Source organism: Sturnira hondurensis, unplaced genomic scaffold (assembly GCF_014824575.4).
Source record: "Sturnira hondurensis isolate 20B ecotype Veracruz unplaced genomic scaffold, ASM1482457v3 Scaffold0022707, whole genome shotgun sequence".
Lineage (NCBI taxonomy): Eukaryota > Metazoa > Chordata > Mammalia > Chiroptera > Phyllostomidae > Sturnira > Sturnira hondurensis.
The window spans coordinates 146,658-162,824 of record NW_028095338.1 but is presented as its reverse complement, the minus strand read 5'-3'; the positions used below and the strand labels follow the sequence as shown (position 1 = coordinate 162,824).

The window sequence follows — 16,167 nt, the reverse complement described above, 5'->3', positions numbered from 1 at the left end:
TTTTGTTGATTAGGTTCCACTTTTAGGTGAGATCATATGGTATTTGTCTTTCACCGCCTAGCTTACTTCACTTAGTATAATGCTCTCCAGTTCCATCCGTGCTATCATGAAGGGTATAAGCTCCTTTCTCTCTGCTGTGTAGTATTCCATTGCATAAATGTACCATAGTTTTTTGACCCACTCACTTACTGATAAACACTTTAGGTTGCTTCCAACACTTGGCTATTGTAAATTGTGCTGCTGTGAACCTTGGGGTGCATAGGTTCTTTTGAATTGGTGTTTCAGGATTCTTAGGGTATAATCCCAATACTCTTTTTCGGGGTTTTTAAAAAGATTTTATTTCTTTATTTTTAGATAGAAGGGAAGGGGAGGTGAAGAGAAACATCAATGTGTGGTTGTCTCTCATACGCCCCCTACTGGGGACTTGGCCTGCAACCCAGGCATGTGCCCTGACTGGGAAGCGAACTGGCAACACTTTGGTTCACAGGCCAGCATTTAATCCACTGAGCTACACCAACCAGGGCCCAATACTGTTTTTCTTAATGGCTGTACCATTTCACAACAATGCATGGAGTTTACACTTCACATCCTTGCCAACAGTTACTTTCTGTTCTTTTGATAGTGACCATGCTGGTGATGTGAAATGATATATCATTGTGGTTTTAATTGCATTTCCCTAGTGACTAGTGATGTCAAGCTTCTTGTCATGTGCTTTTTAGCTATATCTCTTGTGGAGAAATGGTATATTCAAGTTGTGTGCCCATTTTTAAAATGGGTTTTCTGTCATTGAGTTGTGGAAGTTCCTCATATATTCTAGAAAGCATAGGCTGCTCTATCACTATGCTGATTGTGTGTGTGCGCGTGTGTGTTTAAAGTTTCATGTTATGTTTTATTTTGTTGCCTGTGTTTTGTTGTCAAAGCTAATCACTGCCCAATCCAGTGTCCTAAAGTTCCCCCCCTATACTTTCTTCTAGGAATTTAACCTTTGTGTGGTAGAGAGTTAACTGTCTGCCAAAATCCAGTTTTCCTTTTCACAGGATACAGTGTAGTACTGGAATATGATTCCCACCTAAGAATTTTATCAGCCCTCTTCCAGCTAGACTATTGCCTCATCATGGAATACGATTAGAAGTGATGCTGACCACTTCAAAGCCAAGATTTTAAGCAGAGCACTCTTGTAGGAGGCTGAATAATGTCACCTGCCCCCCACCCCCTGCACCAAAGATTCTATTCCCTGAAGGCTGTGCTATTAAATAGTAAGGGGGGATTAAATTGTTAATCATTTGACTTCAAGATAGGATTGTCTTGGGTAACTAGATAACATCTAGGTTATAGGAAATGGGTAGCAGAAGAGTCAGTTTCAGAGCAATGTGTTGTGAGAAAGACACAACCAGCCATTGTTGGCATTACACATAGACAGCAACCATGAGCCAAGGAGTGTGGGTAACCTCTAGACGCTGGAAAAATTAAAGAAAATGTGTTCTCCTTTAAAGCTTCCAGAAAGAATGCAGCCCTGCCAACCCTTTGGTTTTAGCTCATTGATACTGATTTTGGACCTCTGCCTCCAGAATTGTAAGACAAAATTTGTGTGTGTTTAAGCCACTAAGTTTCTGGTAATTTACTACAGCAGCTATAGGAAATTAACATTTTCGTCCATTCTCCTTTTCCTTTTTTGCCAGCAGCATGCAGTTGACAGTGAAACCCTAGGTGACGGTTGAGCCAGAACATGGAAGGATCTCAGGCCTCTGAATCAGCAATAAAGCAAAGTCATCTGCTGATTTAAAACACACACTTTGGACTCTTAGTTGAGATATAAACTATTGTATTTGAAAGATGACATTTGTTTCAACTGTATATTCCATCCCAATGAGCAGAACTCTGCTCCGTTTTCTAATTTAAAAAAAATGAGAACAATAATAGCTACCTCAAATAGTTATTTTGAAACTTAAATGTTGCTATATGTAAAGTGTTTAGAGTGATTCCTAACACACAATAAGTACGATGTGAATTACTGAGATTGCACATGTGCACAAACATGATTTATAGCATCTCTTTTGCATATCGAGCACACATTCTAAATGAAAGATTGGATAACTGGTGGATAGAACACAGAAGTACACCGAAAGGATAATAGACATGGCCCAAGAGTGGTTTATTTTAAAAATACACAGTGTTCAATATTAGGAAATTTGTTAATATCATTTACAATTAATAATGAGTGGAAACTAGTTCCTTCCTGGCTTATAAGTTAGGGATAATTTTCATAGTTGTCTTTTTTAGAGGACAGTGAGCCCCTTTCCATAATATTCCAGCAACACTGTGACACTATAGATTGTGAAAATTAGCTCAGATGTTAGCGTTCTCTGTCAGAGTTTTGAGCAGGTGCCAAATTACAACCAGCTGAATTCTGATATGGATGATTTTTTCTAGCATCAGGGCCCTGTACTAATAATGTAATAATACTAATAATGCAAGATTAGAAGTGTAGTATATAAATAAACATTATTTTGTTGCATAGGATGTTAAAATTAACAACAATTAGAAATACTCTTTCCAATAATACTTGTTTAGTAGCATTATATGCAAGTGTTTTGAGATTTCTCTGTGTTCCACCAGGTTGAGGAGCTATTGATTCCTTGTCACCACAAATATTTAAAAAATAGTAATTTGATGTAACAAAGGGAAGCTCATGTTTGTGAAAGAATTAGCCCAGCCTAGAATTTCTACCTCTGGTATGTTAAAGAAGAAAATGTTTTTGGGGAGAGAGATTGTAGCCTTGTAGACACCTTGCTGACATTGGTTTTGTTGATATGCTGTCCTGAGTTTTAGGCCTGGGAGGCGACTTTGGTTTGCTGAAATATTCTGCAACCGGTATTGTCATATTATTTCTTCTTATAACTATTGGAGGCTTGTGCTCAGCCTCTGAAATAAAACCAAAAAATCTAAGTAAGACCATAATTGACACATCAAACATAACTTCTGTTGTTTCAGTAGCAAATGACATAGAAAAAATGATACGAAGTTTGGGTGAGCCATATACACCCACAATTCCTAAAATAATCTAACTTTTCATACTATCTATTCATCTTTAATGAGTTGTTTTATAACATGCAGATATGTTCTTCACTCTTAGAATCAAACATTATTTTGGTAGAGATGAATTAGGGTTGGTGATGGGCACAGTGGGACCAGTGGGAGGAAGGAGAAGGACCTGTGGTCCTGATAAACAAATAAATAAATAAACAAGCAGGTTAAAAGGAGTTATTTGTACTTATGAGACCTTCCAAGGCCTACATGGTCACACCCAAGGAGGAATAAGGATTTGGGGAGATGCTAAATATCAACACTGGAGACAAAGGGATATGACTTGGGGATTATACAAAAATTGTTCAGATATCTAGACAGAGAAAAATATATTTGTGGCCAACAGGTAACGGATAAAATTGAATAATAGAAGCATCACTGTCAGGATTTTACATTCCTAAGGTGAAGAGTTTGGTAAGAGAAGACATACAATATACAATCTTTGGACTGTCAATATAAGGGGGTATTTTCTAATTTCTGCTGGTTAACTCCAACAGAAACTGCTTGGGTCTGGAGCGAACACCAGGAACTCTAATTGATCACTGTATCATTGCTAGCAGAAGGGGAACTTGTAGGAATTACAAGGCAGACTTGTTTGTGATTAGCAGACACACTTCATAGCTGTTGCTTGATAGCAGGGGTGTCAAACTTATTTTCACCGGGGGGTCACATCAGCCTTGCTGTTGCCTTCAACGGGTCGAATGTAATTTTGGGACTGTATTTTGAGAGCTCGGTGCTGCTACCGGGCAGAAACAAGGTGCAGGGCCAGATAAAACAAGGTGGAGGGCCAGGTTCGGCCTTGTGTTTGCCACCTGTGCTTTATAGTCATGGTTGCTGTGCTTGTTCTAAGGTTAGGACCCACCATTCTCACAGGGATGTTTCCATTGGGTTATTCTGGACCAACATAAGACTTTCTAAAATTCGTCATTCTTTTTGGTTCAAATCGTGGGCTGGGGTTAGGGTTGGTTTCTGGTAGGGACACAGAATTGCTCCTCTCTTTTGAATTTCAGTTGACTCATTGGGTATCTGCTGCTGACTGATTGCTTTTTTTTTTTTTTTTTTTACTGTTTTCTCTGGTTGACTTTGTTTCTAGGGAGAATCATTTGGCTCAGTGGCAGTTAAGCTGTGAAGAACCAACACTCTGAGATCAGTGTCTGTTAAGTCAATGCAAATCTTCTCCTAGCACTGGACTAGGATGATGAAACCTGGACTTCCTTGTGTCCTTCTGTCTTGCTTCTCAAAGAGGGCTTGTCCCTAATGATCCACTTTACCTTTTAATACAAAGTCAAATTTATATCAAATGTATCTCTGAGAGTTTCAGCAGATGCTGCCCTTTAGAGTAGCTGGAAATCTCTGTTGTATTTTACTGCATTTAAAACAATATCCCCTTAATATCTGTGTCCCTGACTAGTTAGATACTTACTGGTTTCCTTATAACAACTTAGTAATTACCAGAAATCATACTTAACCTTTTGGTACTCCCGTATTTTCTTCAGATCCTTGACTCGACACTCTAAATCAATTGGAGAGAGAGAAAATGAAGTTCACAGATACAAACAAGCATTTTCTATAGACTGTGTTATCATGTAAGCTAAGTATTTATGTCTTAAATATGCTATTCCAATTCTCTGTTTTTCAAAATAGACAGTATTAAATGTTTTTTCCAATGGAAAACTCTTCTGACTCTGAGTAAATATCTAAACAGTACATCATACTCACTAAGGTAGAGACACTATCTCCCAGTTTCTAATTTTATGGAAACTTTAAGGTAGAGACAAATTGCAGTGCTATAAAATTCTCCTCTATATTAATGCTTTTTTAAGTGAACTATTATGTGTTTTTAATATTATTTTTTCTGAATGTAAACATTCCTCAACTTTTAATTTTAAAGCAACAAGATTTTCTCTCCTAGCTTAAATAATACTTTATCACATTCTTTCACCATGATGTTGTACATAAATACTCATTTTCTTCTGTCATAGGAAGAATTTCCACTGCAGTATTTCCAGTTTTCTTAATAGTTATTTTTCCCTCTGACAACTCCCAGTAGTATGTCAAAGACAATTAAGTGAAGCAGTTTAGTTTGATTTTGCATTGTTGTATACAAAAAAGTGGTACCTCTATGATAGACATTTAATAAAATATATAATAACAATGCAATTTGAATTTCCTTTATAGCTGTTATTTTTAGGTAAACTAAAAACAACAACACTATATTTTCTTAGATTTCTGGGTGTCTACTCTTGCTTCGCACTTACTGGAAAGGGACGTTTCCCCCAAAAGAAAAGTTGTTGGGTAAGGAAGACATAGTCCTTGCAAAAATGCTCTGAAAAAATAGAATTTAGAATGATTCTCATTACATTTACAAACCTGAAAAAATACAAACCAAATGCACATTGCTGTCACTTACTGAATAAAGAGGAATTAAAACCTCAGCATGTTTATGTTCAGTGTTTTCAAAGATAATGAAAAGAGAATTCAAGTCTTTATGTACCATATGCCCTCTGGGTGGCCTTTGTGTCGAATTACCTGGTCAGCTGATGTCCTTCTCTGCAACTGGCCAGCACTTTTGAGTTCAAGGGTGAGTCTGAGGGCGGTTCAACTTTGGTTGGTTTCCCAGTCACTGCTGCTGGTTCTGCTGAGGTGTTTCTTCTTCCAGGGTGAGGACGAGGGCCAGCCAGCAAGTTTATCTCAGCCAGCTCAGCGTGAATCAAGGCTGAAACCCATTCTTTTTCTGATGTAACAAAAGGGGTAAGAGAGGCATGAAGGTTATAATTATCATTGTCTAGAAATACTGAATTAGTTTTTTATATCCAGCACTCCAGTGTAAAAGGCTGGTAATCTGTTTTCTGGGGAGGCACCTGTGTGTGAGTCAAGGTTTCTGCAAACAAGTTGCTTCACAACATCCTAGCTTCCATGGACCTGTGATATTGTAGAGGGCTCAGAGTAGTTAACTCATTGAGGCACTTGTCCATGAGTGGCAGTGGCATCATTTTCAAATATTGAGCACAAAACTCAGCCTTACAGACCACTTCCAAATGAACAAAGAGAAGAAAAAAAATCTTCCTATAAAAAATGGTGAGTACAGTCCTGGCCAGGTAGCTCTGTAGGTTAGAGCATTGTCTTGGTATGCCAGGGTTGCAGTTTTGATCCTTGGTCAAGGCACATGCAAGAATCAACCAACGAATGCATGACAAAGTGGAACAACAAATTGGTGTTTCTCTCTGTCTCTCTTTGTCTCTCTCTTCCTCTCTCTGAAAGATCAGTAAAAAAAAAAGTACAATATAATCTCATGAAATACAAACTGATACAGTTAAATAATATAAATAAGTAAATATAGGAAAATAATAGTTACAAGCTTACCTAGAAAGATATATACTATTCACTGAAATGATATCTGTGATAATTTTATTTAGTATTATTCTTTTATTTTTCCGCTTCTTCACTCCCTCCCCACCACCACAATAAGCACTTATTTCTTGTGTAATTTTTTAAGTTATGTTCTTAAAAAGGAACAAAAAAAAACCTAAAGACTTCTTGCCCCAGAATAGTTCTCAATTGCCTGCCAAGTAGCCTTGAATTCCTGGGATAAGGAACTATTTCCAAAATGCTCCCATTTAAAACATTGTTCTGTTCCTGGCACAGTGGTATTTCCTAACTTTTGTTAGTGTAATGGTTCTCAAAGAGTTGTCTGCAGCCCAGCATGATTATCAATCAGCATCATCACCTTAACTGGGAACTTGTTAGAAATGCAAATTTCTATGCAGGTTCTATCCCCCTCAGAAGTTTGGCCTCAGTCAATTTGATGACCAGCAAGGTTGGAGGAGAGGATAGCTGCTCCGTGCTATTTATGGTTGTCCCATAAAGACTGGCATGTGTTTTCATGGAACAGGCCAAGAAGGGTCTAAAGGAAGCTAGTGATGATTTTCGTGGGGAATTGGAACTTGGAAGGCTGTGCTGTTGCCATCCATACCTCAGGTAGAAACAGGCTTCATGGTAATCTCACCTTTTGAACTTGCATGAAGCAGCCACTGCAAAACTTCTGCCAGAGAATCAGTACGTAAAATGCTACAGAGCTTTGCCAGAATCTGACAGGGAATAGAGTCACATAGTGAGCAAAAAATGGTACAGGCTTATTAAGTTCCCTTTACTTTCCACAGTCTTATCTTCCCATATGTTACTCTGCACAGTGCTCAGTTATATCAATTGGGATTTCAATTTTGGAGCCAGTGGAATCTTTGGAAAACATCTCCAAAACAAGTAGTAATCGTTTAGGTTAGGCAACATGGTTTTCTTTGTTTTGTCTGTTCAATACCAAAATTATACAGAGGAACCATGCAGTTTTTCTTCTCTTGGGAGACTGATCCTTTCCCTTTGTACAATGGGGTTCTAGTGGGGATCTTCCAGTCGTAGAACCGACTCCCCATTGGTATTGCTCCTCTCTATAGTGGGAGTCTAGCTGGATTCATCATTGTTCCTCATTCCCTGAACACAGTGATGGCCCAGTGGGACAGGGATCTAATTCCCTTTGTCAGTCAGAATCCTTTGACAATTTTTGAGTGGTGCTAAGGGCTACAGTGTTGATGATGAGATAAATATGTGAATAACTAATTCTAATAAAAATGGACTATAATAAGCTTTAAAGCACAAAGGAGTAAACACATGTAATGATGTTTCCATTTTGATCCTAAACTCTATCTGTTGGAATATAGATATATCTGAAATTCATACCTGTCTCCTGAATTTCAGTCCTATATAACCATCAGCCTACCAGGTGTATCCTCTCAGATATTCTACAGTTACTTTGAAATAAAATATCTAAAACTAAACCTCCATCTTTCTCTTCCTAAAACCTGCACCAGGTTCCCACCTCAGTGGATACCACCCACATGTATTGAATGTATGTTCATGCCAGAACCTGGGCTTCATCCGAGCAACTCCCTTGCCTTCTTCTATGATATACTGCACAACAACAAGTTCAGTGAATCCTTCTAAATATGTCTCAGATCCCTCCATCTCTCTCTATTGACACAGACTGGACCCACTCTAAACCATCCATTTTTGCCTTGAGCTACTCCAGCATCTATTTTCCTAGTTTCTCTGACTAAAATCTTTTCTTAAAATACTTTTAACGCAACAAATATTTGTGTCTGTCATTGGTCTAGATGCTGAAGACACAGAGTTGAAATTAAAGAGCAGATAAATAAAGTCCACTGCCCTTTATTGAGCTTTGTTACATTATTAAGATTCTTGTCCTCAATAATGCCCTATCCTGAAGATAGCAAGTTAAATTTGTTTCTAATTCCATGGCTTTGGCAAAAATAGAAAAAAGAACCGTTTGGTATTCTCTAGGCCACTCTACTCAAATTGTATTTTCATCAATATGTTGATTGTACATTGCTTTCAGCTTCTTTAACTCATAGATCACTCATTGATCAACTTAGAATGTAATTATCCTTTTAGCGAGAGGAAGCAGAATAGGCCCTGCTAGGAAGCCTCCTGCTTTCTTTTCATTGAGCTTTGTTTTGGAAGTAGTGAATATACTGGCAGGTGAGTCCAATGTGTTGAAACTTAATTTGGGGGTTTGGGAGTGAAGGTCTAGAGTAGCCCCTACTGTGGGGCTAGAGCACCTTACTCTTTTAAGGTTTGACCTTTCTGTGGTCTCAGCTAAGTTCCTGGTATGTTCATCAAGGTCTCTTCAGTCTGGCTCATCCGAAGCCCAGCATCAGTAAGCAGTGTGCTACTTCCCATTAGCTTCCTTCTGCCAGGTCTCAAAACCTCGTCCTCTGCATGTGCAACTTATATCAGACCAGAGACTGGAGAAACCCTATACAGATTTTTGTAGCTCATTCTCTCCACAGATTCCTTTTCTTCAGAATCTTAATTTGCAAACTCCAGCCATGCCAGCATCCCCCAAACCTAGACTCTGTTTTCTCTACCTGATGAATCTGTTACTCTTTGTTTGGGTTCCAGTTTTCTGGGCTATGATTAGGAAGGAATGTGCCCCTGACAAATATGCGGAAATCATCCCATTTGTTTTCTTTTCCTCAGTGGTCACATATTTGTACTGCCCATTACCCAATGCCTGAAAACAGTTTCTTCATATAATTTTTCCAGTTATATGGTTGTTTACAGTAGGAGGCTAAGTCTTGAACCTAATCTATCATTTTGGAAGCAGAGTACTTTGCCTGCAATTTTGTTTCCTCCTCCCAAATTAATTCTGCATATTGTATCTACAGTAATTTTTCTAAAGTGCAACTCTGATCATGTAATTCTTGTACTTACAAAGTAATTCAGTATCACTGCTTAAAATTCTTCACTGACTTTCCACAGCCTTTCTGATGAAATCTGAACACTTCAATTGTGACTTATAAAGTACTTTATTATTACCTGGCCTCTGCTTAGTCACCAATCCCATCTCTGGCAATGTTCTCCCTGCATTCTCTGCAACGGCCATGTTAATTGCTCTCAGTTCATTGAATAAACAGCATTCTCACTTCTTAACCTCTAGGTAGAGGTTCTTTTAGCTGGGAATGACCTGTTCCATATTTCTCTCTTTCTCCTAGTTATATCGTAAACATTCTTTAGCTTTCTTTCTTCCAAAGCCTCTCTTAGCTCCAAAATCTCCTCCTATCTGATCTTACACCTTTACAATCCCTCTTATGAGCTCTGTGAATGAAGGAACCAAGTTCACTTGCTTTTTTCCATTAGCTGGCTCTAGTAGTGCTTAGTTGTGTTTAACCTCATTCAAAACAATTTTATTAGATTGAATTGTGACAGCTATCATATCAGCATGCATTTAAAAAAAGTCAAAATTGGTGACTTTATATGTAGCCATTTTATATTAAGATGGAAGAAAATAAGCAACATTTTCAGCACATTATATGCTTTATTATTTGAAGAAAGATAAAAATGCAACTGAAATGCAAAAAAAAAAATGTCCATTGTGTGGAGAAGGAGCTGTGACTGATTAAATGTGCCAAAATTGGTTTTCAAAGTTTTGTGCTGGAGATTTCTCACTGGACGATGCTCCACAGTCAGGTAGACAAGTTGAAATTGATAGTGATCAAATCAAGACATTAATTGAACAGTCAGTCTTATATCATGTAAGAGATAACTAACATATTCAAAATATTCAAATCAAGCATTGAAAAATCATTTGCACCAGCTTCGTTAAGCTAATTTGTTTGATGTTTGGATTCCACATAAGTTAAGTGAAGAAAACCTCCTTGACCATATTTCTGCATATGATTCTCTACTTAAATGTAATAGAAACATTCCGGTTTTAAAACAAATTGTGAGAGGCAATGAAAAGTGGATACTTTACAATAATGGAATGGAAGAGATGGTGGGGCAAGTGAAATGAACACCGCCAACCACACCAAAGGCCAGTCTTCATTCAAAGAAGGTGATGTTGTGTATATGGTGGGATTGTAAGGGAGTCCTCTATTATGAGCTTTTTCTGGAAAACCAAATGATTAATTCCAAAAAGTACTTCTCCCATTTAGACCAACTGACAGCAACACTCAATGAAAATTGTCCGGAATTAGTCTACAGAAAATGCATAATCTTTCATCAGGATAACGCAAGACCACATGTTTCTGTGATGACCAGGTGAAAACTGTTACAGCTTGGCTGGGAAATTCTGATTCATCCATCCTATTCACCAGACATCGCACCTTCAGATTTCCATTTATTTCAGTCTTTACAAAATTCTCTTAATGGAAAAAATTTCAATTTCCTAAAAGACTACAAAGGCACCTGTAACAGTTCTTTGCTCAAAAAGATAAACCGTTGTGGGAAGATAGAATTATGAAATTGTCTGAAAGNCTTATATCATGTAAGAGATAACTAACATATTCAAAATATTCAATCAAGCATTGAAAAATCATTTGCACCAGCTTCGTTATGCTAATTTGTTTGATGTTTGGATTCCATGTAAGTTAAGTGAAGAAAACCCCCTTGACCATATTTCTGCATATGATTCTCTACTTAAATGTAATAGAAACATTCCGGTTTTAAAACAAATTGTCAGAGGCAATGAAAAGTGGATACTTTACAATAATGGAATGGAAGAGATGGTGGGGCAAGTGAAATGAACACCGCCAACCACACCAAAGGTCAGTCTTCATTCAAAGAAGGTGATGTTGTGTATATGGTGGGATTGTAAGGGAGTCCTCTATTATGAGCTTTTTCTGGAAAACCAAACAATTAATTCCAAAAAGTACTTCTCACATTTAGACCAACTGACAGCAACACTCAATGAAAATTGTCCGGAATTAGTCTACAGAAAATGCATAATCTTTCATCAGGATAACGCAAGACCACATGTTTCTGTGATGACCAGGTGAAAACTGTTACAGCTTGGCTGGGAAATTCTGATTCATCCATCCTATTCACCAGACATCGCACCTTCAGATTTCCATTTATTTCAGTCTTTACAAAATTCTCTTAATGGAAAAAATTTCAATTTCCTAAAAGACTACAAAGGCACCTGTAACAGTTCTTTGCTCAAAAAGATAAACCGTTGTGGGAAGATAGAATTATGAAATTGTCTGAAAGGTGGCAGAAGGTAGAACAAAATGGTGAATATGTGGTTCAATAAAGTTATTGGTAAAAACAGAAAACCGAGCAAACCTTTTGGCCAAACAATACTTCTATAAATTAAAGGTCTTTTGGAAGAATGCTAAAAATGATATCTTCCTAGACACAGAAGTCTGTTTTCATTTAAAGTAATAATTGTGAAACCGCATACTTTTTCACGCACACCCTAGCACAAACATAGCTTGATTTCACAACCCATTCAGAGTTACCAGACTGAAGAGGAGAAAACTGGAATACAGTTCAGATATTTTGTAGAATGCCTGAAAGGATGGGATACCACCCAGATGAGCCCTATGTTTAGAACTCTTTTACGAAAGCCAAAAAAAAATTTAATGACTTGTTTTTACACTTTACTTCTTCTCCTTTAATTTATTTAACAAATAGTCAACAGTTATTTTCTAAAATGCCATGTTATGTGTGTCAGTTAATATTTGTTAGCAAAGTGGTGAGTGCTGAGGAATCAGTTTGAACGAGTAGACAAGTTCCCCTCCTTCAAAGAGTTCGCATCTTAGTGGATTTTCTATCACTTGATGTTCAGGTATATGAATACCTAGAAGGTGTAAGATGCTTTTGAGACAAAGACTCTTTAATAGATGTCCCCAAGGCCATCTTTAATAGATGTGCCCTAGGAGGCAAGACAGCCTTATTAAGATTGCACTCAGCTTATGGTTTAGTTGAGTTGAGGGACTATGTTAGCTGATTTTCTACCATTCCACTTTGATCTTGATAGAACTTTTTAATGTATGCATTCAACACTCATTAAATAATTATTTAATAATTACTAGGTACCTAGCACTTATCCAGGCACTGAAGATAAAGCAATAACCAAGAGAGACAAGTATAAGATCTCATGACTTAAATTTTAGTGTGAGTGAGGTGGGGAGGCAGAGACAATATTGAAAAAATAAAAACATATGAACATATCAGGGACTTCCGCCAAGATGGAGGCGTAGGTGGAAACACTGTGCCTTCTTCCACAACCAAGTTTGGATACAACAAAGGTTTGGAGAACAAAGACACAGCCAAAGTACAGAAAATTGAATTATACAGAAGTCCGAATACAACTAACCTTGCAACCGGGACGGTAAGAGGGGCGGAACCAGCAGCGAGCAGGGTCAGGCAGGACAGATCCCCCGACCTAGGCGTGCAAGTGGCCCGGACCCAGTCAGGGTGTGGGGCAGACTGACCGCAGTCGCACATTCGTGCACAGTGAGACGGACCACGCAGGCCCCAGGGGGCAAGGGCTGACGGCGGTGGCACACTCACGTGCAGTGGGAAGAAACGTGTGGGCCCCAGTGACGGGCAGCTGCGGCACCTGTGGGGGCCTCGGCGGAGGCGGCAGACAGGACACCATTGTTCCTCTTTGACCCCACCCCCGCATATAGCGTCACAACCCAATGACTTAGTTGCCCTGCTCTGGTGAACACCTAGGGCTCCGATCCTGCTACGGAACAGGCACAGACAGCCCAAAAGATGGCGCAAGAAGAACTCAAAGTCCCAGAGCCAATAACTCTAAGCGACCAACAGATTGCCAGCCTCTCAGAAGCCCAATTTAAGACACTATTTATCAGGATGCTCACAGAATTGGTTGATTATGGTCACAAATTAGAGGAACATATGAAGGCTAAACTAATTGAAATGAAGGGAGATGTCCAGGAAACCAATAGCGATGGAAAGGAAACTGGGACTCAAATCAATGGAATGGACCAGAAGGAAGAACAAAACAATCCACCAGAAAGGAATGAAGAAATGAGAATTCAAAACAATGAGGAGAGGCTTAGGAACCTCCAGGACATCTTTAAACGTTCCAACATCCAAATTATAGGGGTACCAGAAGGGGGAAAGAAACAGCCACGAGTGGAAAACTTATTTGAGCAAATAATAAAGGAGAACTTCCCCAGTCTGGCAAAGGAAATAGACTTCCAGGAAATCCAGGAAGCTCAGAGAGTCCCAAAGAAGTTGGACCCAAGAAGGAACACACCAAGGCACATCATAATTACATTAGCCAAGACCAAAATGAAGGAGAGAATCCTAGAAGCATCAAGGGATCAGGGGACAGTCACTTACAAAGGAGTGCCCATCAGACTGTCAGTGGATTTCTCAAAAGAGACCTTACAGGCAAGAAGGGGCTGGAAAGAAGTATTCCAAGTCATGAAATCCAAAGACCTACAGCCAAGATTGCTTTATCCAGCAAAACTTTCATTTAGAATGGAAGGACAGATAAAGTGCTTCTCAGATAAGGTCAAGTTCAAGGAGTTCATCATCACCAAGCCCTTATTATATGAAATGCTAAAGGGACTTATCTAAGAAAAAGAAGATGAAAAAGATGAACAGTGAAAGGACAGCAAACTCACAGTTATTAACAACCACACCTAAAACAAAAGCAAACCAAGAGGACAGCTAGATCAGGAGTGGAACCATAGAAATGAAGAACACATGGAGGGTTAGCAACAGGGGAGTGGGAGGAGGAGAAGGGGGGAGAAGGCACAGAAAATAGCATAGATGGTAGGTAGAAAATAGATAGGGGGGAGGGCGAGAATAGTGGGGGAAATATAGAATCTAAAGAACTTGAGACACGTGGTTATAAACTAAGGGGGGGAGAATGGTGGGGGAGGGGGTGTGCAGGTGGAGGGGAATAAAGGGGGGGAATAGAACAACTGTAATGGTATAATCAATAAAATATAGTAAAAAAACATATGAACATATCAGATATGACATGATTTATGAAAAAATAACAAAGGGTGGTAGGATGGGGAGTGACGGGTAGGCTACCTTAGATTGAATGGTCAGGGAAAGCACTTCTGAATAAGTGGTATTTAAACTGAAACCTTAATGACTGGAAGGTGACCATGGAAATGACTAAAGAGAAGGGAATTCCTAGCAGGGTGCAACCCCTCAGGGAGGGAATGAGGTGGACAGTGATTCTGGAGTCTATGTACTACAAAGTCTTTAGCCAGAATCATCAGGAAATCATGTATAAACACAAGACATAGCTGTAGATATTCTCCCTTCTTGTCCTCCTTTCTTTTTATTCGCTTTCCCAATTTTGTTTTCAACATTAAATATTATACCCAATGACACTGTTATCCTTTACCTTTAACATAGTTCCTTATCAGGATTATTCAGTAACAACCCTTACAATATGCTCTGTTATCTGCAATTTCTACTACTAATACTTATTTAAAAATTCGATCAGGGTCAGCATTACTGTATTTTGACCCTTTCTTCATTGTAGTGGGTCTTAAAGTGAGGAAAGGTGGAGGTTACCAAAAGGATCTGAGGGAAGTAAACGAAGAATGGCGATGACAAGGACTAGCTGATTGGTTTACTCATAGTATGTCATTCTCAGAAATAACTGAAGATGGAGAGAAGCATCCAGTAGCCTGATATGACATACTACTATTACTATAACTGAATCTATGACCTCAGGCTGAGATAGTGCTTCCCAAGCATTAGCAAGATGACAAAGACATCTTTCTAATGCTAAGACATGGGAAAAATAGGGCCAAGGTTGTTTGGAAAATGCCAGACTCTTCATTATGTCTAGACCAAATGCATTGGTTTTGGGTTTTTTGTTTTTGTTTTTAAACAGTTACAGGATTCCAGGGAGAAGTATGGCTGCAAGTGAAAATAGGATCAGGCCTCAGATTTCAGGCTAAGTAGTTTTAAATTACTTCAATTGTCAAAGGGGAAATGAAGAGTTTTAAGGATGCTAAGTGATGTGATTTTTTTGTTTGTTCATTCTATACCCAAGTTATGGATTAACTAAATCTGCCCCTTACTTTGATTTCCTGATCCAGATAGTTTGGTATGCATACAGTGTTCCCTTTGACATTAGTCTTGGTACTCTTCCCAATTGAAGAACAAGATCCAGCAGTAGAGCATGCTTTTGGAGGTGAGGGTGGATTATTTACTTTAATTTCTTCCTAAATCAAAGATAAAATACAACCAATATGCATTTGCATCCACTTATACTTTGTATAAAAATTAAATATAACATGAATGAGGAATGCTGTAGCTAAATCAGACACATATGTAAAGGCAAAAAGAAGTTAGTTTTAATTTTCCCTTAAATATCTAATTTTCAAATGTTTGCATTTAGAGACAGAACAAATAGTAATACATTACTTATTTTTTGTGAAACCACTTTAAACGCTTGGCTGAACATCAACATAGTAATTTTTAAATGTTTAATGTATAACTTTTACTTATATTGCTGCTTCATATAACAACCAACTCGTGATACATAAGATTTTCTGCTGAGTTGGGAATATTTCTCTTTTATGATTGTGAAAGACAGTTGAGAGGTTTTATGGTGTTTCTGTAGAGAGTGAACTACTGCCCCTTTGCTCTGATACATGTCAGCTACAGAATCAGAAAGGTAAACTTAATTACTTCCCTTGATTAGTTGGAAAAGAAAACAGGAAGTATATTTTCTTGTTTTGGGAGATGAAATATTCTGTTTGAAATTTTTTAAAA

General features: G+C 38.3%; 1 protein-coding gene across 1 annotated transcript in view; it reads right to left on the bottom strand.

Annotated features, from left to right (window-relative positions):
- Positions 1–2,737: 2,737 nt before the first annotated feature.
- Positions 2,738–16,167, bottom strand: part of CUNH4orf17 (chromosome unknown C4orf17 homolog) — a 28,546-nt gene continuing 15,116 nt past the window's right edge. The window contains exons 4-8 of the mRNA XM_037036264.1: positions 15,471–15,614; positions 7,091–7,172; positions 5,614–5,818; positions 4,554–4,597; positions 2,738–2,922 (exon numbers count right to left, since the gene is read on the bottom strand). Of these exons, the coding sequence (XP_036892159.1) occupies positions 2,738–2,922; positions 4,554–4,597; positions 5,614–5,818; positions 7,091–7,172; positions 15,471–15,614 (660 nt within the window). The remainder of the gene's footprint in view (positions 2,923–4,553; positions 4,598–5,613; positions 5,819–7,090; positions 7,173–15,470; positions 15,615–16,167) is intronic.